Source organism: Amborella trichopoda, chromosome 12 (genome assembly GCF_054954075.1).
Source record: "Amborella trichopoda isolate Santa Cruz 75 chromosome 12, AtrichopodaSantaCruz75HAP2 v2.0, whole genome shotgun sequence".
NCBI lineage: Eukaryota > Viridiplantae > Streptophyta > Magnoliopsida > Amborellales > Amborellaceae > Amborella > Amborella trichopoda.
Genome location: NC_142347.1, coordinates 38301850 through 38328626, shown reverse-complemented (window position 1 = coordinate 38328626; position 26777 = coordinate 38301850). Strand labels below are relative to the sequence as shown.

At 36.6% G+C, this 26777-nt stretch overlaps 1 protein-coding gene across 5 annotated transcripts; it reads right to left on the bottom strand.

Moving 5' to 3' along the window:
* Positions 1–10: 10 nt before the first annotated feature.
* LOC18446878 (DNA-directed RNA polymerase 2A) lies at positions 11–25260 on the bottom strand. 5 transcript variants are annotated; one of them, XR_016045783.1, is made up of 19 exons: positions 23992–25260; positions 19357–19566; positions 19112–19245; positions 18958–19024; positions 18702–18760; positions 18003–18120; positions 16531–16644; positions 16240–16371; positions 15790–16135; positions 13244–13294; positions 12346–12416; positions 12075–12159; positions 11587–11739; positions 10986–11060; positions 10477–10566; positions 9499–9546; positions 9065–9179; positions 982–1085; positions 11–784 (listed from the first exon to the last, which is right to left on the bottom strand). XR_016045783.1 is itself a non-coding variant. In XM_006856974.4 (19 exons), exons 1-19 carry the CDS (start codon positions 24799–24801, stop codon positions 674–676), a joined length of 2964 nt encoding a protein of 987 aa, XP_006857036.1. In that variant the 5' UTR covers positions 24802–25260; the 3' UTR covers positions 11–673. The 5 variants fall into 5 exon arrangements, 3 of the variants coding, with proteins under 3 accessions (XP_006857036.1, XP_020530854.1, XP_088709805.1); XR_016045784.1 differs by having other exon boundaries at positions 18958–19012; positions 23992–25258; XM_006856974.4 differs by having other exon boundaries at positions 15719–16135.
* Positions 25261–26777: the final 1517 nt, after the last annotated feature.

Sequence of the window (26777 nt, the reverse complement as noted above, 5' to 3'; positions counted from 1 at the left end):
AAACTGAGAATTTCTACAATAATGTTGGAAATTACTGTCCAATTCAATCAGCTACTCACCAGTCATTCACGGAACATTTCATCAGCGCGATTAATATTTGCCACTGGCATTTCCACTAGTACATATAATCATCGTACATGAAATAACACATGCTCCATATACCAAATTACAACTAATGCCAATATTTGTAATGATTTCTCCCTCAGATTTCCTTCAGGTTTTTGCTTTTCCAAAATTCCAGCATCTTTGTTGCCTATGGATGCTATTGCACAATAGCACTCCACCTTTACAGCTTTGCTCCTTCTCTCCCTTCATTGTGAACAGTGAAAACCACGAGGGAAAGCACCTTCTTCTTACTGTTCTTGGATATGCGAGCTTGATCACTTGAGATGGGATTCTCTGTCGATCTGCAATGGTTCAAATGAGATTTTTCTCCCTTTCTCTCAGTGACAAATAGATTCGATCTCACCACCTTTGCAGGATGAGATTTCATGAAAATCCCAGTTCCAGCAGTAGTTATCCATGCCTGAAAACTCTGTACAAGGCGAGGATCTCCAAGCCAACTGCTCAAATTATGTTGTATCAAGCGCATCGAGTTGCCAGATTACGATGGCAAAGAAAGCTTTTTGCCTTGTTAAACACTAAGAGAAAAAACAGCCATGAATTAATTTTATCAGTTGAAAAAATATGGGGATTCAAGGACATCTCGGAGATCAAAATCTCCCCTTTCAGGGACAGCTGGAAACACCAAAGTGGGAAATGATGTTTGAAAGCCCTCGAGCAACTGCATAGACATAATAAAGCCCACAGAACAGAAGACATATTAGCATTTTAACTTTCACCAATAGAAACAATATTGGAAAAAAAAAAAGCATATTAGATTTTAATAGATACAAACCATATTAGAAAGAAAAAAGGGTATCGGAATATTGTTTTAAATAGCAACAGAACTTATTATAATTTACAGGAAGGTTAACACACATTCTCAAGTATTGGCATGCTGTAGAGTTCAACAAACTTCTCCCGAAGAATCCAGTTCATCTCATCGACATCACATGCATGTGTCCAATATGAGTCATGCACCCCTGCAAAAAAAGAAGGTTAATTATTTTTGAATCTTTTCCAAAATAACAACCGCATTTACAATTATTAACATGATAAAGTTTTTTCCCCGCATTTTTTGCTCATTTGTTAAGAAGATATTAAATGGATTTTTGTAATATTAGAAGATTCCAAATCAAGAACTTCTGTACCAGGTATGGTGGGATATCATCATTATCAGAGCCTTTTCCCAACTACTTGGGGTCGGCTACACAAATCCTTGTCTATTATTTTGCTCTATCAAGGGCCATAACCTCAGTGAGGCCATAAGTCTCTACATGTTTTTTCACCACTTCCAAAAATGTCCTTGTAGACCTGAGCCTTCTACTTGAACCAACTCACACCTCAGGTATTGTATTGAGTTTGTGCTACACATGGCCAGCCCACATATGTCTACTTTGTCATCTTATTGCCTATTGGAACCACACCTAAGTTCTCCCAAATGTATTCATTTTGAATGCTATCATTTCTTGTTTTGACTCATCCATCTCAAAATCCTTATCTCAGCTAAACTCATCCTATGGGTATGTTACCGCCCAACATTTCGCCCCATAAAGTCAAGCTAACCTCACAATTGTCCTATAAAAATTCCCCTTCAGCTTCTTTGGTAAGCAGTGATCACATAAAACTCCGGTTGCACCGTCTCCACGTCTCCCACCTAGTGCGAACTCTTCCTCAATGTCTCCATTTTCCTGGATTATCGACCAAAGAGATCGAAAGTGCACTCTTCTTAGTATTTCTTAGCCGTCAATCTTAACTACTTCCTCGTCTCTTACTTCCTCGTCTCTGCTCCTATTATTACTAAACTTGCATTCTATATACTCTGTCTCTACTCCATATCTTCACGAGGGTAAATTCTTTACTAAATGGGATCGCTTTACTCCATGATAGGGATCAAGGTTCTCGAAGTTCACTTACCAACTATATTGTTACTTGGGAGTGAATATCATTGAACAATATTTTTAACTATTTTCAAATTCACAAACCTAGTATCGATGTGAACAAAATTCATGTCATTAAAATTCTCTTTTACATTTTGTTATCAGTGGAGTATGATCTTGCACAGCGATATGGTGATGCAATAACTAAGTCCTTGATCCCATGTTAACAATGGGAATTGAGGGTGATAAAAACAGTGCACCTACTTACATTGGTCTGCCTACAACATGTGGATCCATTACAAAAATTGCACACCTACCTACAATTGTCGGCCCACAATGCACACATCCTCAATTTTGGCACCAATCAGTTGGATTGGGCAACTCCCACTTGAATATCAAATGATGATTAATATAAGAATGTTGTGATAGATTGTTTCCAAAAAAGAAATGCCGCAATAGTTAAGTTCTCTTTTGCAAAGTAAGAAAAATGAAAGACATTGCCATATATAATTCCCAGTAGCTCACCTCTATCAAAGATTGCTAGAGGTTCAAAGACATTTACATGAAAGAGACCTCACATTTCCACACATGCATGTTATTCCATCACCTGTAAGGTAATATCATGAGTGGCTTGATTTGATTGACAAACACTTAAGTGATAGATGCCCTTTAGGAGGTAGACAAGACCTAGTGAACTAGCTCCAAGGAAGTTGAGCATATTGACATTCGTCAATAGAAGCATACTGCGACTAACTTTTGCATCTCCTTCCACCTTCTTGCTTCTCTCCTTGTCCTCGTAAAATATGTTGGAAATCATGGAGTTCATAAAGATTGTAGGTCATAAAAATTTGGAGGTCCACACTTGATTGTATATGAACCAAAAAAATGTATCGGTGAAACTCGCTCCCAAATTAGAGGATACTCGGATTCCAAGTTGGTGGAATCGTGGTTCTGCTTACTCATGGAACCATGATCTTTGGCATAGGGATCTAGATCCCATTAGATGAGATCATGTTCCCCAATTTCCCTAATCGAGATCCTAAATATCAAGGAATCACACAGAATCGAGATCCCGTATCTCGGAGCGCAGGATCGAGCTTCTGGAGCGGAAGCGACACCCTCCTTAGAAGATCCCATTAACTATGATCGGGAGACCCCTTTATTTTCCAACACGCACCAAATTAAATCTCAAGATACTCCATCATAAGCTTTCTCTAAATCAATAAAGACCATGTGGAGGTCATTTCCCTTCACCCTAAACTTCTCAATCAGTTGCCTAACTAGGAAATAGCCTCAACTGTTGACCTCCCTAGCATAAAACTGAATTGGTTTTCTGATACACTCGTTTCATGCTGTAGTCGTTGCTCAATCACTCTTTCTCACAGCTTCATAGTGTGGCTCATAAGTTTGATCCCCCCATTGTTTGCACATTTATGTGTCTACTTTGTTCTTGTAAATAGGTATCATAGTACGTTTCCTCCATTCATTTGGCACTTTCTTTATTTTCAACACCTTGTTGAACAGCTTGCTTAGCCAGTCAATGCCGATCTTCCCCATGCACTTATAAACCTCTATTGGGATACCATCTGATCCTATCTTCATCATTTTCAAAGCTCCTTTTACTTCCAATATCTTAATCCTACGAATGTATCTAATGACCTCCGGCCTCATTTATGCCAACGGTTCCGTTTACCGTTGTTCCCATTGTATTCTTCATTTACTAATTTTTTAAAAATAAATTCTCCACATTTTGTTGACCTCTTCATCTTTCACTAAGACCTTATGATCCTCACTCTTAATGCATTTAATATGGTCTACTCTTTTTCTCTCTCATTTTTGCTAATTTGAAGGCTATTGTTTTCACCTTTTCTTACATCCCGTTCACACACACACACACACACACACACACATATATATATATATAAAGAGAGAGAGAGAGAGAGAGAATGGGGTGCAAACTTTAAAGTATTTTTTCCTTCTATTTATTCCATGTGTATAAAATTAGTAAGGGCATTAATTTCTTTCACAAAAAATTTCAACTTAGGAGCAAGTTTTGTACACCCTCAGAGTACCCACATGGCTGGGGTGCCAGGAGTGGCTCTAGGAGTTGCTGATATGAGCGAGAGGGAGAGTTTAAAGAGTGGTGGAGAGAAGGCTCAATCTCAAGACCAGTAACAGTATAGGCAAGGAGATCAACGAAGAGGAAGCCCACTGATAGAAGAAGGATAGACAGAAAGTGGGCGGACAGCAGCAATAAAAAAAAGATTTCAGGCATGGAGGATCCATGCCCCTGAAATAATTTTTCCTTGCTGATATCATAAAATTTTGTTTTTTAAAATTAGAATTTCTTAGATATGAGTTCAGCTTACCACTTGCTACCAATACGGAATCAAAGATAGAAATAGGGGTTGTACAGCTTGTCAATTCATGAGTGGGCTGTTATACGTGGGATAAGCCTGGTTATGACCTAATATTGTTTCCCGCTGTCAGTAAACAACAAAGATTTGTATAGTACTTGGATCTTGTCCTTCTTCAAATACGGCAGGTCTATACTTTGAGATCTCTCTCGATGAGGTACAGGGCATGTTTTATTAACGAAAAGGAATGACCTATAAATTTTCAAATCTCGCTTCGCATTTTGTTGATGACGAACTTTTCTTTTGCTTTCCTTGGTAGAATCGTTCTTCTTTCCTTTGGTTCCCTGTTTCATTGAGAGGCTCATCATTCTCTATGATATGTGACATTTTTCTCTTTTCTTGTTTGTGAGAAAAGATGAGAGAAAGGAAAGATCTCTTCTGATCATGAAAACACGCGATCTAGGTCTCCTCCTCTCTCAAGATCTGCCAAAATCTGGTGCCACAACCACTCCTCACCAGAAAAAATTCATAAGACTGAAAAAAAAACCCCACAGGTTATTGGAAAACAGTTGTAAGAAGCGCAGGAAAGATGAGGACAAGTGAAGAGGGCGAACGTAAATGATTCATCTAGTTTTCTTGATGGAGGTGTAAAGAGGGGAAGAAGAGGCCCTCAGATTCAGGAAATGGTGAGATCGATGGGGGCGACAGCGTTGATGATGAGATTGATGCCATGAAGAAGCTTAGGATTCCATTAGGGTTTGATTCAATGAAGGGGAAGCCAATGCCTAGTGGTGAATGTGAGTGTCCCCATTGTTCAAAAAAGTGGACCGCCCAGTGCCTATGCAGCTACCTAGGGGGTCTAAAAGGCTTGGGTGCATTGCCCAGGCCTAGGCGGCAGTCCCTGAGCGGCTGCCTAAGCAATATGGAACCCGCCTAGGCGGGCGCCCAGAGCCTGCGCCCTGCCTAAAAGCCGAAATGCCCTGGGCGCCCCGCCAAAGGGCTGAAATACCCTGGGCGCCCCGCCTAAGGGCGGAAATGAGTTTTTTTTTTTTTTGGTTCTATTGAGTTTTTTTGAAAAATAAAGGCTTTCAAATATGGGTTTTAAGTTCATTTGAAACCTAAACCCATAAGAACCCATTTTAGAGAGAAATAAACCTCAAACAAATTAAATTTTGTGATTTTTATTGGATCAAAGTGTTTCTCAAAGTTATGGAAAATTGATCCAAGCATCACCCAAGTAGATTAGATTTAGTTTTAGAGTTTTTTAATCCTATTAAAGGATGTTTTTTATTATTTTAGCACTAGAAAATATCTCAGAGGTGGGAGTTTGGAGGTCGAACAATCAAAGTAAGTGCAAAACTTTATTTTTTAGATTACGTGTGTTTATTTTGAGATGTCTTCTTCAGGATCTAGTCGAAGTGGAGATCCGGGTTGAAAATATGGACATAAATCCAAATGATAAAAATTGCATTAGATGCAATTATTGTAAAAAAGATACAAAATGGGGCATAAACTGATTTAAGAAACATCTTGCCGGTATTAAAGGGGATGTTGCCTCTTGTAAAAAGGTTCCTAAAGCTATCAGAGAAGAGATTAAGCAATATATGAGTTTTAAAAAACAAAAACAGGAACAAAATCCTTATCATTTGAATAGATCTATTTCTGGTTCTTTTAGAAGAAGTGATCCGGGTTGGAAGTACGGTTATAACCCAAAACCAAACAATAAAAATTGTATAAGGTGTAATTTTTGTGAAAAAGATACCAATGGGGGTATTAACCGATTCAAGAAACACCTTGTCGGTATTAAAGGGAATGTTCCTTCTTGTAAAAAGGTTCCTAAAACTATTTGGGATGAGATTACACAATTTCTAAATTTAAAAGAATCAGAAAAAGATAAAAATAAGCCTTGGTCTATGGAAATATCAGGTTCTTCTAAAAGTGGTGATCCGGGTTGGAAGTATGGTCATAACTCGAATCCGAATGACAAAAATCGTATTAAATGTAATAATTGTGGAAATGATACTAATGGGAGAATTTACCGGTTTAAAAAAAACCTTGCCGATATTAAGGGGGATGTTGCCCTGTGTAAAAATGTTCCTGAGGCTATCAAGAAGGAGATTATACAATATTTGAGTTCAGAGATGCACAAAAAGATAGAAAAAGGTAGAGCAGCCAAGACTTCTAAGGCCTCTTCTGCACATACTAGTAAGAGGGAGGTAGAAGAAGAGGAGGAAGATGCAGATTCAAAAGAAACAGAGGAGGACGAACATTCTGTTGAAGAGAGAGATGACTTTGATGATGATGGCCTCCAATCTGATGCATATGATGAAGTTTAGCCTATTCCTTCTTATGATGATGATGACTGAAGAATGAAGAGTTGAAGATGCTTGAGTGTCTGACTCTTGGTGTTGAGTGTTGATTGTTGAGTTTTGACTATTGTCTCAGACTGTATATTTTTTTAATTTCTGTATTTTTTTTTTCTTATTTTTAGTTTCTACTATCTAACTTCTGTGTGTACAGTCTACAATGTATCAGACTATCAGTGTATGCTTGTATGGTCTTACTGTTTTAGCATCGTATGAAAATATAGATTATGGTCTAATGGATTATCAAAATTCTCTTCTTGACTTCTATCTTTCTCTTTTTTTTTCAACTGCGCCACCCAGGTGCTTGGACCCCCATGGCCGCCAAGGTGCCTTGACCCCACAGCCGCCTAGATGCCGCCTAACACTTTTTGAAACACTAGGTGTCCCCAACTCTGCATAAGGCTGAGAAGAGCTACCCTTGCCTCTGTCCCCTTTAAGGGAGAGAGAGAGAGAGAGAGAGGGTTGTAAGGTTAAATGGCTTCTAATATCAAATATTTGGTGAAAGACATGAATGCCCACGCAAATTTTATAGACACAGAATAAAAGAAGGGTAATTGAGATAATTTGACATTTTACATAAACCTTTGGACGTTGAAGCATGTTAACCATAGAATGTTGAATTTTAAAAATTGAATGATACTCCAATCAAATGAATAGGGGAATGATGCATCCAATGCTTATTCAAAGGAGTAATAAAACAAGAGTTCCTAGATGCCTTGCCTTTAGCATGGTGTCAGTATCTACACCCCCTGACAAGGGAAGGACACTTTTTGAATCCATGAGGGAATAAAAAGGGGAGTGTCTAACGTATCTACTACACTCCCCACATGAGTGTGTATATTTCACACATGGGGTTTCCCATCATGGGAACGAGAAATGGCTGTACCAGGAATTGATCCCTGAACTCCTAAGAGTCAAAAAGGTCTAATATCGTGACACTTAAGCTTTAGCAATTAAATATTGATACGTTTTACAATATTTGTTTTGGACAAAATAATAAACTAGATAATTATCAAAGAACAATGCACAAGAAGTTTTCATTAATATTTTATTTTATTTCTTCCTAAAATTATATATTTTTTAAATTTATACATTCATGTTAAACATGATAACGTTATCATATGTATATGAAAAATGTTTTAAAATTAGCTAGAAATTAAAAAAGAGAACTCATATGGTCACATTGAACATTGAAAACATAAATATTTCCCTTTACTTTCTTTTCCTTTTACTCTTAATTAATTAAGTTAGGATTTGTGAGCCAATCAAGATTTGTGTAGCCCACCCCAAATAGTTGGGATAAGGCCTGGATGACGATGATTGTGGAGAGGATTTGTGAGATGCTAATTATGAGAGAGCAATAAAATTAAGAGGAACTAAAAGAGAATGAAAGTCGAATTACAAATACTTCAGAGAGCTATAATATTAATCACCAATTTTCTTTGATGAAATCATGGAACAAGAAGTAAAAAAAGAACAATAGGTTATTTGCATATATGGGCAAGCTTTCTATGCTTCCCCTACAACATAAAACTTATATACTTCCCCTTATCCAACCGTCCATTCTGAATGGAGGGCTAAGATTGCCCCAATCACAATGTCACGTCTCTACACTATTTTATTTTTAATTTTTTTTCTATAAATTATTTTGACACCAAATTTTGTACGTCCAATCCTCTATTAAACTCGCACTCGCAAAAAATATAAAATAAAATATTTCCAATAAAATAAAATGATCAAAATACCCCTGAAAGTTTCAAGAGGTATTTTGGCCATTATATTTTATCAAAAAATTATTTTTAATATTTTTTAGGTGCACTCCATTGCGAAGATGGCACGTACCAAATTTCATATTCATAAAATTTGTATAACAAAAACTAAAAATAAAATACTTTGAGACGTTGGATCTAAGATCAAACAGTGAGTGGCGCTCTTGATCAAAATTGGACGGCTGGATGGTAGGGGAAGCATAGGTCTTCTATGCTGTAGGGGAAGTATAGAAACCTTTCCCTGCATATATTATCTTGTTTTGTTTGTTAGAGAATACGCCGAAATAACATTTAAGAATGGGATCCAGAAAAATCACTTTAAAACTTTATTGCCAAAGTAATTTTTATTTTTAAAAGGTTCCTTATTCTTCATGTTTTATAATATATTCATCAAAAATCTATATTATATCTTAAAATTTCATGACAATAACTTGTAAGGACATATCGGGGCCTGTCAACTTTTAGGCACTTGAGACATGTAGTAGACATAAGCCATGTGTCAGTATTCATATAAGAATAAGAGCACACATTAGGAAGCTTTAGGAAAATGTCGTAATGATGTGACATTGTGTACTTTACCACCATTTTACCTGCAAAATTCAAGCCAATCTTTTTGCATGCAATGGCGGTCATCATCATGTGAGAGCCATCAAGGGAATGAACAAAATTTGGTGCAAAAGCTGTTCTTTGCCGTTTCACCATAACCTGATGTCCAGATTCATGGCAAAGTGATTTAGATTTTCATGCAAAGAATTGCATTTTCATGAATATAAGATGTAGTTTACAATATTTCAATGACAATTTCACATTAAGTCCATATCCAAAGCACAATATCTTCAACAAACTGAATAAACATTATATTTCATGCATGAACGCATACACGTATGCACGCGCACACACACACACACGCACAGAAAGAGAGAGAGAGAGAGAGAGAGTGAGAGAGAGAGAGAGAAAGATAGAGAGAGAGAGAGATAGATAGATAGATAGATAGAGAGAGAGAGAGAGAGAGAGAGAGGATTACCGAGTTACTCTCTCGTTGTAATGCCAACACCTGAAGGGATGTTTTAACCTGAAGGATGCAGCGGTTCAGAAAATTGAAATCATTAATATACGATTTATGCATAGACCATATTATGAGTTTGGACGGCAAATATGGGTTTGATGGAAGCCCTAGATAGGCAAGTACCCTTCCTATCATGGTAATAAGCCTCATTCTTAATAATTCTAGGAAGTGATTGTTCAAAAGACTTTTCTAGCTTTACTCTGGAAATTTATAGGAAAATCTTCAGGAACATGATGAAAAGTTCGTTAAAACACAGAAATATGGAAGGAACCAAGAAACAGATAGATTAAAGATAGGAATTGAGGATAAATATAGAAGGAAGAATTAAACAAATAATACTGAGATGATTAAAAAAACATTTGCCACATAAATTTTATAATTTTAACATATTCATTTTGAAGTTTTAACCAAAGGGTTTGCATATTACTCTGCCATTTGGGTTTCATGTAGTATTCCATCACTCTCCTAACCCACCGATGTCAACAACAACCTGGTGGAATACATCACTCCTAAACTCAAAATCCATTGAAACTTAACAGACTTTGAGCATAGAAACAATGCAACCAATCATCCCTTGTTGACATCTGACATTGGAGAAGTGCCATGAAACTGTAGGGAAACCAAATAACAGCATAGAATACTTGCCCTTAACCTGAAAGGCATGAAAAACGTATTGCACAATATGGAGAATACTTCGCAAGGTTCACAAACAGAGATATGTAGAGTTGTAAACTAACTGATGAAATTCTCAAACACGTGTGCATTTTCTGTTGCATCTGCATGAGCCTTGTTTGCTGTTTGTCATAGAAGAAATTAAAGATTCTACAACCCAGCAAACAAATGAGAAACTCTTTATTTCAAAGTGCAACCTTCCAAAAGTTTACTTGAGATTTTGAGTTTCTTGAACTGAATTCATGACCAAGGTCGGAAACTTACTAGATGCCTTGCAAATTTCCGATAAGGCTGCACAACTGGAAGCCCAAGAGGAGTGGTCCATCTCACTGGTTCATTTTCTGAAGCAATCACCTATTGAGTATCTAAAACTATTCAGCAAAAGAAACGAACTTACAATAAAATTAAGATAAAGTATGCTATAATCCAATGGATGATGTCAAATCATAGCCCATTGGACCACCAGCATCCCATGAAATGATTGAAAGTTGTAAGAGGATGTGACCTCAATGGTGAGGCCACAACTCCATCACCATCTATCATTTCATTGACAAGGATGACCCAAATGAACTATGAATATAACATATTCCATTGGATAACAATAACATCTCTTCTCAAATTAATTACAAAAAATGGGTGACATAAACAGCAACTACAGAACTGCGTTTTGAAGCCTTCTAAGTGGTTGACACAACTTATTTTGTAATATTCAGTCATAACAAAGGCAAAGTAATGATGGCACTTCACATGATGAATTAAGCAGGAAATGTGACCTTTGCACAGTCACCCAGCCAGCTCATAATATTTCGTGCTGCTTGAAACGTCTCCCCTAGAGCAGTCAATGTTACCTGAGAAATGCAACGTTATTTTCAAAATATTAGCATAACAAATGCAAGAATATTCTATGACAACTCATCGGGTTCATCATCATACAATGAAATGATGAAATATGATGGAAAGAGAGGGACACACCATTGGGATCATGTCCTGTTCTGGTGGGTCCCAATCTGTCCATCACCATTAATCACGTGAAGATGATGCCGACAGACTATAGTTTTCCATAGTCCACTAGATTGCAATATGCTTTATCAAATATGTAACAGTGTTATCAGAACCAGACTGAACAATGAATTGGCGTAGTGTTTGGTCCAGTTCAGATGGTGGTTTGACTGATCATCAAGTCTTTTGTGCTGTTGAGAACTGGTCAAAACTCTAAAATATAATACAAATTTTCAAAAAATTTACATGCTTTTTCATGATCCCATTTTTCACTGGACCACTTTGGCAATCCATCAGTTTGGGAGGCCACTCCGTTCTGGTTATCATAACAGGGTAATGGAAACACACATTCGCTAGTCTTTATGGGTAGATTACTTTGGCAGCATAGCAGGACGCTCTGAATAACTGTGAGTCATCTGTTATGTGGCCCCGCTCTTTTAGCCTCCTACAAATTTGGTCACGTGCACCTATGTAAGTGACGCCGTACACTGATGTCATCACTGTTTGCTTTACCAATTTCCGGTCCACCTGTGGGAACCAATCTATCAGATTAAATACATTGACCTTGAAATCCGATATGATTTACATGTTCATGATTGGGACTTGAGAACAGAAGCAAACACCTTGACGGAGACAACAAGACAGACAACAAGAAAACAATGTAAGAAAGAAAGAACGCATGCAGAGAGACCATGAGACATCCTCTGTGTATGCGAGTGTATGAAAGTGAAAGGGAGGAAGACAGAGAACAACCAACCGGTTCAAGAAATCCTGTATCTAAATTAAAAGGAGTTTGAATAATTTTTACGATAAAGTTTTCAAACGCACACACAGAGAGAAGATCATAGTGCAGACCAACTGACCTGGTCAACCAAGGCTCTAGCAAGAAAGGCGTTCGGATTGGAAGCAGGACCTTTCTCTGAGTCCCTTTTCATAATCTCCAGTACCCTTAATAGTACATGCAGAAGTATCAATTTAGCTAAAAAGAAAGAAAACGGAAAGTCCAGGAAATACCAAAACTAAGCATGATACTTGAATGCATAATTCACAAGCGACTGTCATGATAAAGCACCCACACAAGTACAATAATTTGTCCTTCCTGTGAATCAATTATCTTTAATATAAGCAGCATACCTGGCAGCTATACCAGAATAAACATCCGCTGGTTTCTCACCAGCAACTAAGTTGACGGCAGCTGCCCCCAACTGAATATAAGTATTGCACCAACATTAAAACCCAGGAAAAGAGAATTTCAATAAAAACAAAGTTCATAACGTATATTTGCTGTCATACAAAGGCCCAATATAAGGAAAAATATGCATTTCACAAAGCCAAAAGAAAGTTTGAGTAAATGAAAATAATAGTGAAACATAATAAGATATACTGAGAGACAAAACAAACCATGGTTTTCACATTGATGTTTGTGACAGTAATCAAGGTTCAATAAAAAGAATAATCAAATTTGTGAAAACGAGAATAAAAGTAAAATACACATATGATCAAATTGAATAGGAGAAAAAATGCATGCTTTTTTATCACTAGAGCCAGTTTTTGTCCAAGCGCTCCTGTTAGTCTAGTCCTTGAAGCCAAAATTATTACTTACACTGGGGGGATATTTTTAGATTTGGAATTTATGAAAGGTCAATAGACCTTGGCAAAACAACGACCGAAAAACAGAAAATGCAAATTCAATAACTATCAAATTCATGACAAAAAAAACATAGGAGATCTAGTGGATGTCTAAGTTTTAGCTCTTAGATAACATTAACATTCAGGCAGGGCTGTAAATGATCAGATCTACAAAGCTCTAAAAAACATATTGCTCCCCTGAGTAATTTTCACACCTACATGGAAAAGTTATCTCATGCCACAAATCCACTACATAAATACTTCAAGAACACTCGCCAAACAGTGTGTACATTCCTGTGCCAGGAAAGATAGTCTACAAATACCAGGACTGAGGCGCCAAAAAAAGAGAGTTTCCTTTTTTTAATGCAAAAAATAATGAAGTTAGAAAAGGGCAGTTACATACTCGATCTCTTCCGAGAGCTGCATAGTGCTGCAAACCATTACATGAACCATCCTGGAGAAAAGCAAACGCGTCCTTAAAATCCTCCAATAAATGAAGATCACATAAGAAAGTGTCAAGACCTAAAGAAATTTGAAACAGCATTTAAAATGAATATTGCACAAAATAAAGTCTAATATTCATACTCGAAAAACTTATATATCGATCTGTGTATGTATGTCTGTGTGCCGTCCTAGGGCCTTATGGTTTACATGGACAACTTATCAAAAACGGCTACCAACCGCCAATAGAGTGCAGATATGAGTTATTATAGGTGAATAGATGCTACTTTATGTATTGCTGAGATTGAAGATGATGATTATCTTTTCACTACATGTGCTTTTGTGACTGAGATTTGGAAAGTTATCATGTGGTGGATCAACAGAAAAGCCATAGCCAGCTCAAACATCGAAAACCTCCGAATGGCTTGTCTCCCAAAAGAAATTCAATAACATGTTCCTCAATAACCTTTGAAGTGCTCCTCTCCCCTCTCTCGTTTGGTTAATATGGCAAGAAATGAAACGAATGCACATAAGAATGAGTGTCATGCTACCACCTATAGGACATTAAGAGAGAGAATGTGGAAATCACAAGATAGCATACAGGAAGAAAAGATAATTCCCCAAAGGAATGAAACAAAAAATTATATATAAAAACGGAACAAATTCTAGTAAGAGAGAGGAAATATAGTAAGGTCATTATGTATATAAAGTGAGAGAGAGACATAATGAGCTTCATTGTAAATATCATATCATACATAGAATACGTTCACATTATATTGTAACTTTTCATTAAAAAATAATACAATAGGTAAGGTTCCTGCATAAACCCCAATATATATATATATATATATATATATGGGTGTCGTTTACATACGATTGGGGTGTGGTTTGCATAAGGTTGCAACCTTAAACACTCAAATTAAGGCGCACCTCCAAATTCATCAAAGATGTGATTTTGGTGTAAAAACTTCTCAAGATGGCTTGAGAATCCATTTTCATATCTAACTATAAAATTTTAAACTCCAAAAATGGTTCAAATCATGTGAATCTATAAACACATGAAAATCTTGAAAGTGTACAGTCCAGATAATATGTCGTAAAATGCACTATTTTTGGACTCGAAATCTTTTTTTTTTTTTTCATATTCATACATTTCAATGCCTAGATGATCAATTAGAAGGAGTTTGTAACATAAAAACAACCTTTTCTGAGGGATTTTTGAGGTGCATCTTAATTCTACATTTTAGGGTTGCAACCTTTATATATATATATACCTAACAAACCGTGCCAAAATAACTGCTACAGTATTTTTTATTAGGCTTGGATCTCGACGGGATGGAGAGTGCATGAAAACTTTTGAATTTTATCATTTTCTCTATAAATCATTATTCATTGTCAATATTTGGGACATGCATATATTTAATTGTGGTGCACCTAATAAAATTGAAAAAAAATAATTACAATAAAATAAAACAGCAAAAATACCTCAGAAAATTCAGGGGTATTTTGGTCTTTTTTATTTAAAAAATTTTCTTGTTTTTAACAAATGCACTCCAATTAAATCTACCCACAACCAAAATTTCACATAAATGTGATTTGTATAAAAGATAATATAATTAAAAATATGAAATACACTCTCAACTGCCGATCAGGGTCGCAGTAATGTCACTGTTACGATACAACCTAACGATTTTGCTTATCTCAGGGTGGGTGTGTGGGTGGGTGGGTGGATGTGTGTGTGTGTGACATATAATGCATACTGCATACTTGTTTGTATGTGTGTGTGTATGTGTGTGTGTGTGTATAGGAAAAAGATCCTATCAGCCTAAGGGCTGAAGGAATTGTGTAAGCCCAACAGCTCAAATTGAATCTGCGCCGATCTAACAGTCACGACTGCATTTTGTATTTAAATTTTAATCTTTTTTTAACAAATTCAAATCACATGAAAGTTGGAGCGTTCACTCTTGTCATTAAGGCGCACCTAATAAAAATATTAAAAACGTAATTCGTAAGAAATAAATTGACCAAAATACCTCTAAAACTTTTAAGGGCATTTTGATCAATTTATTTTTAACGAATTATTTTTTAAAACTTTTAGTAGATTTGACTATTTTTCATGAGTAGACGCTCCAAAGTTCAAATGACTTGGATTTGCAGAAAAAAATTAAAATTAAAATACGAAATGCTGTGGATTGGCCCACATTCAATCTGAAACATTGGACGTTTACTATAGCTGTCAGCTAGTCGGCTGACCTCAGCTACTCCCATATTCATATCTTGTGTTTGTGTCTGTTTACACACACACGCACACACACACATATACATATATATACACATATTTATACACATAATTTTGAACTGGGCCTGAAGTTTCCATTTATATTCATCGCAACCATTCCATTATTCTCCGTGATGAAAATTATTTAAAATCATTAACCTGATGGACTGGCATGTGAGAGATAACATTCTCAGGAGTGGGACTTTTCAATGCTTCAAAAAGATTCATACATGCGGCTAAGCATTGGAAGGGATCTTCTGCATTTAACCACCACCGTTTTCCTTCAAGAGGTCTCTCTGCCGAATCAAATATATCATCTAAGTGGTTCTCGACAAATGCTAATCGACCATCATATGAGAGTTTATCTACACCACATGCATAAAGATTTGCGAGATGTATCTTCGACCAACGCAATCCACTCTTTCCCAACGGTCTTCCCTCAGCGAACTCTAAAATCCCTCGGCAAAGGTCTGACCCAAGATGGTTAAGGTGAGGATGCATAGGATAAGCTCGGCCACGGAAATCAAGATTATGGGGATAATAGAATCCTTCTTCTTCCCTCATTTTTCTAGCAACCTAAAGGATTCATAATACCAAATCGTTAGTTTACTCTTCGTACGCAAACCCAATTTATGTATCAAGAAATGCCCATCGTTCATCTTATATTCGGAGAAACTTACAGAAAGTTTAAGTTCCAAATCACATCGCTGAGAATGCCTCTCACTGTTGACCTTTTTTGCCTTTTTGACACTCCATCGCCACTTCCGAATTTCCATTTCATCCTCTGTGTCCGGTTTCTCAGGAAGGAGAACCTACAAGGCAATGGAAATAAAACATTTATAGAACAATATAAACCAAAGGCAAAACAAAAAAGAACACAGCAGACTCCTAAACAAGACAAGAATACAGAGTTAAAACAACCATTGAATGGAAAACTATGTCAAAATCACACGTTTAATAGCTCAACTTACATCTTCTCGGTCTACCAAACCTGCAATTCCACCTCCGCGAGCCCAAACTCTATTTACCACATCAAGAATTCTTTTATTCACCCTCCATTTGGTGCTACCCAGAGTATCCAGTGCCTAAACAATTTCAAAATCCAATATTAGGTCTAATGCATTTCGGTATTATAAGAGGCTGAGGAATAAAATCAAGCATGAAACTTTTTTTCTTTAATTTCTTTTTCTGAAGGTTAATTGAGTATGACCTTCAATTTAATTTCTGTAGCTCTGATAAGGATGCAGTTAGCATGCGGCCAGCCCACATATTGTAGAAATGAAGGCTTGGCAACAAATATATTTGATAATATAATTTGATCCTAATTTTTAGAGTATATATAATCTAAAAACATGGAGATCATGAATATGAAAAATTAATAAAAATTTGAAAACTAAAAATAATAATTATATTAAAAAAACATTTTGACCATTGGTTACAATTGATTTTAGATGGACCACCTATTTGCATCCATCTTTAAGATGGATGCTTTATACCTCTGGACCGCATATTGTAGAAATGCGGTCCAGCCCACATGAAACAATTGTTCCTATGATAAACTCCTTGATATTTCAATAGGTAAAAAGAAAAAGTAATCAGTTATAACTCTCTGATATATGTACCAGGTTTTCTTTTTCTTTACTAAATTTTTCGAAAGGTTGTTCCTTTCTTTGTACATTTCCTGTAATTGATGTTTTTTATCAACAAGAACAGTCAGGTAGCACAATAAATAACACAATTACAATGATGGAAGAAACCCCTGAGACTTGGCCTTGGCTTTGAAACCCCATTTCAAGCCAGATCTGCCAACCTAGCCTTCCTATGAACACACTGAAAGTGAATTACCACAAAGCAGGCTAACCCATGGATCTCAAGAATGTTCGCCATTCTCCAAGATCCACAGAAAGCTCTACAAGCTAACTTCTCAGGCTAAGAGACTCTCCTTCGATAAACATGGAGCAAGAACAGGTTGATAACAAAATTGGGAGACTAATAGGCATGGCTTAGGCTTTCTCGTTTATCAAGAGGGAAGAGCACTCAACCACAGTGACATGGTGTACCCTGTCCTGCTCATATAGATGCTAATGAGATGCCCCGGATCAGAACCACATGCATTTCCCAGAACCTGTTGAGCTGTCAACTATCACTGTTCAGAGAAGCAAATGCATGAATGCCTAGGGTAAGGGGCCCATGGCTGGGAGTATAGACATGTTGTATAATCCTATTTATCAGTGTAGTTCCTATAGCACCTATATGTTCTCAAACAAATAAAACCTGACAATTTTTCAATATCAAAGGTGCACTCAATCCACAATTGAATTTTGTAAGAGAAAGCTGAAAGGTAGAATGTCACTACTTAGAGAGCACACAATGATCAACAACATTAACATAGCTAAATTTATTGCCAAGACAGAACTATACAAACAACAACTAAGAATTTGACCTCAAAAACATTTTGCAACTGCTTCTGTGGAACATTCTTGACCGCCTCGCGTTGTTGCTTGGCCCCATGAATCCGCATTATCTGAGAAGGCAAAACCAAGTATCCTCCCTTGTCATACCTGTGAACATAAAGAAATCAGCTAAACCACCTGCTAACTCAGGTCAAGAAGCTAGAATTCAAGAAATTCAGTTCCTGTTTAGAATGTGGGCATAATTCCACTTCTTTCCCCAATTCAACTAGGACATGTTGAGACCCACCAAGCCCAGCTCCAAACATGCCAAGAGGAATTGCAGAAGTGGGTACCATTGAGAAGCTTCAAAAAGCATAATTTTAGTAAAATATATTTAAAAAAATCAAGTTCCCCGCTCTTAATTTGTTAGTGCTTGACAATTTGCAACGCTACGTCCTAGGCTCGATTGTTACCAAGGGTAAGGGCCCTCTCCCCATTGACTCACCAAAAAGAAAAAAAGTTCCCCATCTTCACATGGAAACAATGTTATAATCCTATGGACTATGATATATACTATGGTCCCTTGGGATAATCACCATGTGATGAAATGATTGACGGTGATGGAGAGAGTGGAACCTAACATGACACGTTCTAAGGGGTAGATCTTACTCTCTTCAGCACTGTCCATTTCATAAGACAGCGATCATCCCATTGGATTTACAAATTTACACTTTGTGAATGTACCATACCCTCTCCAAGGTTTTGGTCGTATCAGCATTGGAGTATAAGCTGTCACCATGTGCCTAGCCTGTCAGAAATAGACAAATTACATGGGAGACAACAAACAGTTTGAACACATCCAAACGCAGCTACATGTTTTCTCACAATAAATCCCAAATTCCAGGACTAATAAAATTCAATCTATGTTTTGTATATCTAATGTAGAAACAAGAAAGAAAAAAGAGAAAAAGAAGTTCCCAAAAGAAGAGGAAAACCCCAACTTACTGTTTTATCTAGCCCTTTATGCACGAGCGGATCACATTCTATGACTCCATATCTCCTGCAAAATTTCCTGGAGTGAAAATCAAGAACCTATTAAAACATAAATTTATTTGACAGATAGCTTTGAATGTTTGGCTGAAAACAATGAAATACATACTGCCGATCCTTTGTGAAAGTTCTGAACGTATGCCTAAATGCAGGCCTAATTTCAGGAGGGCCCTCTGCTTGTTGATCAACAGGAGGCTGTATATAAGCTGTTTTTATGAATAACTCTATAAGACGACTTCCCAACTGAAAAAATTAATGAAAATGAAGAATTCAGTTATATATAGGAGTTCCAATTTCAAATTTTCAAGGAAACATCTGAAAAGACAAATCAAAGTAGGAGAAGAACAAACTAACCTTAGCATGAGCATCCTGACCCCAGGGCTTCACATCATCCCCTTGTCTGACTAGCTTTCTCACTTCACGCAGTTTTTGCATTTTCATTAAATTTGTGACTCGTTTCCTAAGATTTTCCTGCTCTTTGCTTAAACTCTCTGATTCCTCCCCAACCTTCTTCCCTCTTCGAGATTTCTTCTTAGTCTTTTCCAAAAAGTCATGTATTCTAGCCTGGAAGGGCAAGACATAATCATGTTGAGATAATAGTAAGAAGACAGGTAGTACTTTTACATGATCGGCAGCAGTAGCAGAAATTACTCAGACAGCCATTATACCCAGCAGATCAAAATCATGACATATAAAGGAGTATGGGATTTTCTAGGCAGCATCAACCAACTGAAAGAGTGTAAATAATATGTGCCAGCAGTGACCTGCAGAATTTCTAGCATTCCCGTACAGTCTGTGTTGCGGCAATCAGTGATATCCCTGAAGATTTTTGCCTAATGATGCTTAAGCCCATTTCCCCTACCAAAATGCTACCACCAACATCATGTATATTTGGTCTACTTGTCCATAAAGTTGTTCCAGCTAAACTCGAGTTATCGTTTTTCAATAGATGAGGCATATTTTATGGAAAGAACATCTTCTTCATCATCATCATCCAAGCCTTATCCCAATTATTGAGGGTCGGCTACATGAATCTAGTTTGTCCATTCTTCTCTATCAAGGGCCAATTTTATGGAAACTAAATAAGTTAGAGAAATTAACCTAGAGAACGAATATGCACTCATGACTGCGCTATGAATATGAAATACATATACTTTGAAAAGCAATGCAAAATAGACTAATCATCATCATCCAAGCCTTATCCCAATTACTTGGAGTCGGCTACATGAATCTTGTCCCTCTATGCTTCTCTATCAAGTCATACCCACTGTAAGACAAAAGTCACCATATCTTTTCTTAGTACTTCTATCCATGTCATTTTCGGCCTTCCCCTTGTCCTTTTAGACCCTTCTGCTTAAACCAAATCGCACCTCATAACCGATATTGTATTAGATCTACATTGTACATGGCCAGCCCATTTTTGTCTATTTCCCTCATTTTATCGCCTATTGGAGCCACACCTAAGTTCCTCATATGTATTCATTCCAAATTCTATCATTTATTGTCTTGCCACTCATCCATCTCAACATCCTCATCTCAACTACGTTCATCCAATGGATATGTTGTTTCTTGATTTCTCAGCATTCCGTCCCATTAAGCATGACTGGTCTTACAACCGTCCTATAGAATTTCCCCTTTAGTCTTAATAGTATGCGGCGATCACATAAAACTCCGGATGCACATCTCCACTTCGACCCAACTCTAATTCTATAGGTAACATCTTCCTCAATCTCTACATCCTCTTGGACTTTTGACCCTAGATATCAGAATCAATCTCTTTTAGGTATTTTTTGACCATCAATCTTACTACTTCATCGTTTCTACTCCTATGATTACTAAACTTGTGTTCCATATATCTTATCTTCGCATGGCTAATTTTAAAACCTTTAGATTCTAAAGCCTCCCTCCAACGTTCTAACTTTTCATTGACGCTGCCCCTAATCTCATTGATCAAAGCTATGTAATCCGCAAACAAATACAACAGGGTGTCTCATCTTGTAGGTGCCTGGTTAACTCATCCATAGCCAAGAGAATGATATATGGGTTCAACACTGACTTCTAATATAAGCCCATTGTCACTGAGAACTCACTTGTCTCTCCACTAGTTGTCCATACACTAGTCAACGTTCCCTTATATATATCTATGTCAATATAGCCTATAGTAATTCCTTTCTTTTCCAACACTCACCAAATTAAATCTTTAGGTACCTTATCATATATTTTCTCTAAATCAATAAAGACCATGTGGAGGTCTTTTTCATTCGCCCTAAACTTTTTAATCAATTGCTTAAGTAAAAAAATGGCTTTGATAGTTGACCTCCCTTGCATAAAACCGAATAGATTTTCTGATAGAAATGTTTCACGCCTTAATCGTTGCTCAACCAATCTCTCCATGGCTTCATAGTACGGCTCATAAATTTAAAGTTTGTACAATTCTGTATGTCCCATTTGTTCTTGTCAATAGGTACCACAGTACTTTTTCTCTAATTGCCTGACATTTTATTTGTTCTTAACACCTTATTGAATAGCTCGGTAAACCAGCATATGTCAATCTCCCCCATGCACTTCCAAACCTCTATAAGGATAACATCTGATTCTAAAGCCTTTTTTATTTTTCTTATTTTCATCTTTCTCAATGCTTCTTTCACTTCAAATACCCTAATCTTGTGAATATAACTATGACCTCCACCCTCATTTATGTCAAAGGTTCATCCTACCGTTGTGTTCCCATAGCATTCGTTACTTAAAAAAAAATTCAACTAAATTCTCCACCTTTCATTGAACTTGTCATCTTTTACCAGGATCCTATGATTCTCACTCTTAATACATCTTATATGATTTAGATCCCTACACCTCCTCTTTCTCATTTTTGCTAGTTTGAAAATGCCTTTTTCAATTCTCTTATCCCCATTTAATTATATTGATTATCATAAGCTTTTAGTTTAGCCTTATTTACTATTTTCTTAGCATTTTTCTTAACTTTTTTATATTCTTATAAGTTTTGAACATTTTTATTACATTTCCAAGCTTTACAACATGATTGTTTTTTGCTAATAACCTTCTGAACCTCCTCACACCATGACCAAGTTTCTTTGTCGAAATTCTTTTTCCTTTAGTTTCTTCTAAAACTTCTTTTACCACTTTCTTAATACAGTCGACCATCACATTCCATATAACATTAACTTCATGTTCAGATTTTCATTTTCCTTCTTTTACCAATTTATTCCTAAATAAGTCTATGTTCTCTTTTTTTTAAATTCCACAACCTAGTTCTTGGACATGTATTAGTTTCACTCTCTCTCTTCTATCTCTTTAGGCAAACATCCATAACCACAAGCCTAAGTTGTGTGGTCAAACTCTCTCCTGGGATAACCTTGCAGTATTTACATGATGGTCGATCTACCTTCTTGACTAGAAAGAAGTCTATTTGGCTCTTATATGACCCACTTCTATAAGTTAGTAATACATTGCAAAATTTATGACCATAAAATCCTTAGTTTTAGCATGCTCCCTCGACACTCCTGGGGGCTACCTGCAACAACTTCATCTAAACTTCCAAAAGCTCCATATTTTTAGAGTGATATATCTTACTTGGATTGCATTTTTTTTTTTTTTTTGATAAAGTTAACGTTGCATTACTTGGAATAAGCGAGAATCCAAAAGATTCATATTGTATTACTTGTATTACTTGGATTGCATATTCAACTCCTTAAGAGGTTTTAGTTGATTCATTCCTTAACATGTACTGTTTGATTAGTTCTCCTCCTTTAATGCCTTATAGAAAACAGCCAAGAAACTTTCAAAGTGGTGAAAACGACTAAAAGCATCCATCCTTGTGTCCTAACTCACCATATGGATGCTTCTGTAGCTCAAGGCTTTGAGATCTATCGCATCGCTGACACATCCAAGTTTTCATGAATCCAAAGACGTTTTAGGGGTGAACGAAGACTCTGAAAACCTAATTAATGGGTGAAGGGAACAAGAAAATGGTCAAGGATTCAATAAAACCCCCCTTGAACTAATGTCACACACTTTGTCAAGTGTTTGCTAAGATTTGAATTTAGACATTGAGAGCTGCCATTGCACTTCAAGGTCTAGTTCAAGACCTAAAATGTTGACCATGATAAAGACACTCACTTTTGGAAGATTAATAGGATTGGACCAGGGCCACACATAACTCAAGTAAAAATGATTGAAGATATAGCCCCAAAAGCTGTAACAGCACTACACATGAGCTGGGGCGCTACTTAATTTTTCTGAGAAACGGATTTATCCATTTAGGGGTAAATTACATACTCAGTCAATGAACTAGCTACCTAAGCATATTTGCATCCAACTAAGGCAGGAGACGAGTCAATTCACCTAGTTTTTCAACTAAGCAACATACCCAATCTGAATCCCATTATGGGAAAGGAGAAACAAAAGAATCCGGAAAGAAGCAACTCATAAGACAAGAACCATGACCCCCAAATCATTATCAGTTGAAACATAAGTACCACATCAAAAAGGAGTACTACTACATTGTGGGAAAAATTACCAGACATGGAAGTTCCAGAATCTGTCAGAAACTCAGATGCCAAAATTTCATACATGAAAATCCCCAGCAGAAACATTCCAAGCAAACTCAAAAGGCACTAAAAATATACAACATATAGAGCACAGAAAGATACAAAACTACCAATGGGGTTATTTCTCATTCAATAGCATCTATTTTCACCTCTAATGCATTTCCACCTCTCAATAACAGCAAAGTTGAGTGTCATAGAAAGGTAAACCATTAGTATGCAAGCCAATTTATGAATCAATGGGCATCTCATTTCAACTCTGGTCCCATTTTGTGCTCCTTATAACAACCCCAAAATTCTAGACAATTGATCAAAAATTTAAGACCTTATTCCAATTCCAATCAATCGAAGTCATCAAAGTTCCACAAATCCAGAGTCAAGAAGGGTAGAAAGATGCAACAAATATAAACACAAAATCAATCACCTCATGCTCGACGGCCTCTCCAATTTGACAAGCAGCCTGAACAACACGAACACTTCCACAATCCTGACCAGTCATCATCAAACCCATCAACTTATGCATCACAATAACTGCCATTTTATCAGCGGTTAGTAGTCCAATATAGGGAGCATAACCGGTCTTAGCCCTCTTTGTTTCCTGTAAAGCTTGCTCTTCAGCAATGGCATCTCTCAGAGGTTCAAACCATCCAAGAAAGAGGGACTTCATATATGGCAAGTTAGGTGCCAATTTTTGCTCGCACATTTCTGAAATAAGCTCTCGATACTCTCTCACTGCTCGTTCCCAAGCCTCTGTCTCAATTTTAACCTGCCTTCTTCTTAGGCCATTGAACTTGGTCTTACTCATTTCTCTTGAACCCTTTTTCTTCAACTCTCCATCAATAGCCTCATCCGTAATGTTCTTTATGTGGGAATCAGAGGCATAGAAAGAGGACCAAGCTTGGGGCGTTTGAATGGGTAAAATCTCGCTTATTTGGCTTGCAATCCATGGAACGTTCACAGTGTCATCAATGGTGGAATCTAGAGTGAGAATAGGATCTTCTATTTTATCAAATAATTGAGGACATTGACGAGTACCCAATTGAGAAAAGCTTATTTGGAAGACTCTATTAATGGAGGAAGGCTCAAATTCAGGTGAAGAAGAAGGAGGAGAAGAAGAAGAAGAGGAGAAAATTGTGCTGCTCTGCTTGGGCATCGAGACTCGATATGGGAATAAGATGGGTTTCGTCATCGAATTTCGAAGGGATGAGAGATGCCATGCTGAACTTCTCCACATTTCTTGGCTTAGTCCAAATGGACTTGAAGTGAGAGAAGCTGCAGAAGCCAGCAGTGAAACTCTGAAAATGACCACGACTCTGGAACTCAAAAGACGTTGGTCTCCAACAAATGGTCTTTTTGGGCTTTCAGTAATTCCTCTCTCTCTCTGAATTGCAGAAGCCAGTTATGAAATGCTGGGTTTTAACCTTGTCCAAACTGGGGCGACATCAAAATGGCTCTTTGCAGCTCAGGAACTCTCTCTCTGTCACCGAATAACTATTTGCAATGGAGAGGCTCTCTCTCTCTGTATGTGTGAAGTAAAACCCAGAAAAATCTGTTAAACCTCACATTCTCTCTCTAAAATTTATCTCTCTAAAATTCTGAAACCACACTTAAACCTCTCTTCCTCTCTCTCTCTCTCCCTTCGCGTTCACGTAAGGGGATGAGATAAATAATCAAGGATACGATATTATTGTGTAGGTTACCGATTCGGAGTATCAATCTAATGCCTCTTCCTATGAGATATTTCATGCATCCAACGGCTGAACTCTATCTCTGAAATATATTGGCAAAGCTTATGAGGGCGAAAGGTCCCTTACTTACAACAAGGGGTTGTAGGCTGTTTGGATACATGAAAATATATTGTTGATTATTTGGGTAGTATTTAGATGCAACTTGATAAATACATTGCTACTATTAGGCTATATCCGGAAGAAATATGGAAAATGTATTGTCAACATTTTACTAGTACTTGCCTATAAACTATCCTTTTTTTCTTCTTTTTTTTTTTCACAAAATTTCATTGAAATGTAAAATTAAAGTTATCATCACACCATTTTAAAAAGATTTTCTAATAATAACATCATCATAATTCTAAAAATATTTTTTAATAATAACTTGTACCATGCTAAAGTCATGATACACCATTTCCTACTTATTTTGCATGCTTTTGTCATTTACATGGAATCATACGTCTTCTACGTCTTTTAACAGACTTTGGTTTCAACATGATAAATCATTGGAATAAGATGATTCGAATAACATAATTTTGTTGTAATAAGTCTTATGTTTATTTATTTTTTATAAAAAATTTTCAAAAGTCTCTCTATATAATTTTAAATAAACAATAAATTTATGATACCAAATTCAAAATCTTTACAGTGTAAGTTCGAAAATGGGAATAAGTTTGATGAATAAACTACAACGTTTGGTAATTGCAATAAAAAAATTTCAGCCATTGGAGGAGACTAAAGAGGTATCTTATTTTAGTTGAGCTTTTACAAATATATTATGATGATTATGTTGTGTGAAATTTTTTATTATGATTATGTAGAGCTTTACCGGATACTCCTGCTTCTCTCAGGTTGGCGAGAGGGAACACTTTATGCACACCAGTGGGAGGGAGTACCTAGGGAGAATAGGACTTACGAGAGAAGTGTGGCTTTGGTAAGTTACTCGTGTTTGAGAGAGGAAAATGGCCCTTTGGCATTTTTTTAAGCAGGGATAGGCAGAGAGACGCACGACAAAGATTTACCAAATATTATCATGATTTTCTAAATATTACCCATAAAAGATTACCCTGATTTACTAGAGATTACTCGTTATGTGTAATAGATCGTTATGTGTAATAGATTTTTCACCTTTCCGACGCTGGTTGATTTTTGAGAAATCACAGGTAATCTCTTTCTATTTCCCTACTATTAAAGTATACCCAAACAGTATAAATGTCATATTTTCTTCTAATCTGCTCTCATGTAATAGATTTGCAGGTACCAAAGCCCTATAAACTTTCATCGCATGACGCGTATAATCACACATTTAGGAATTCGAATTTTTTTTTAATAATAACGATTAAATATTTACGGTTTAGGAAAATTGTTCCATGTGTGGTTGGACATCATTTCTATTATATTTATGGTTTAGGAAAATTGTTCCATGTCTGGTTGGACATCATTTCTATAATATGCGGTCCAGAAGTATAAAGCATCCATCTTA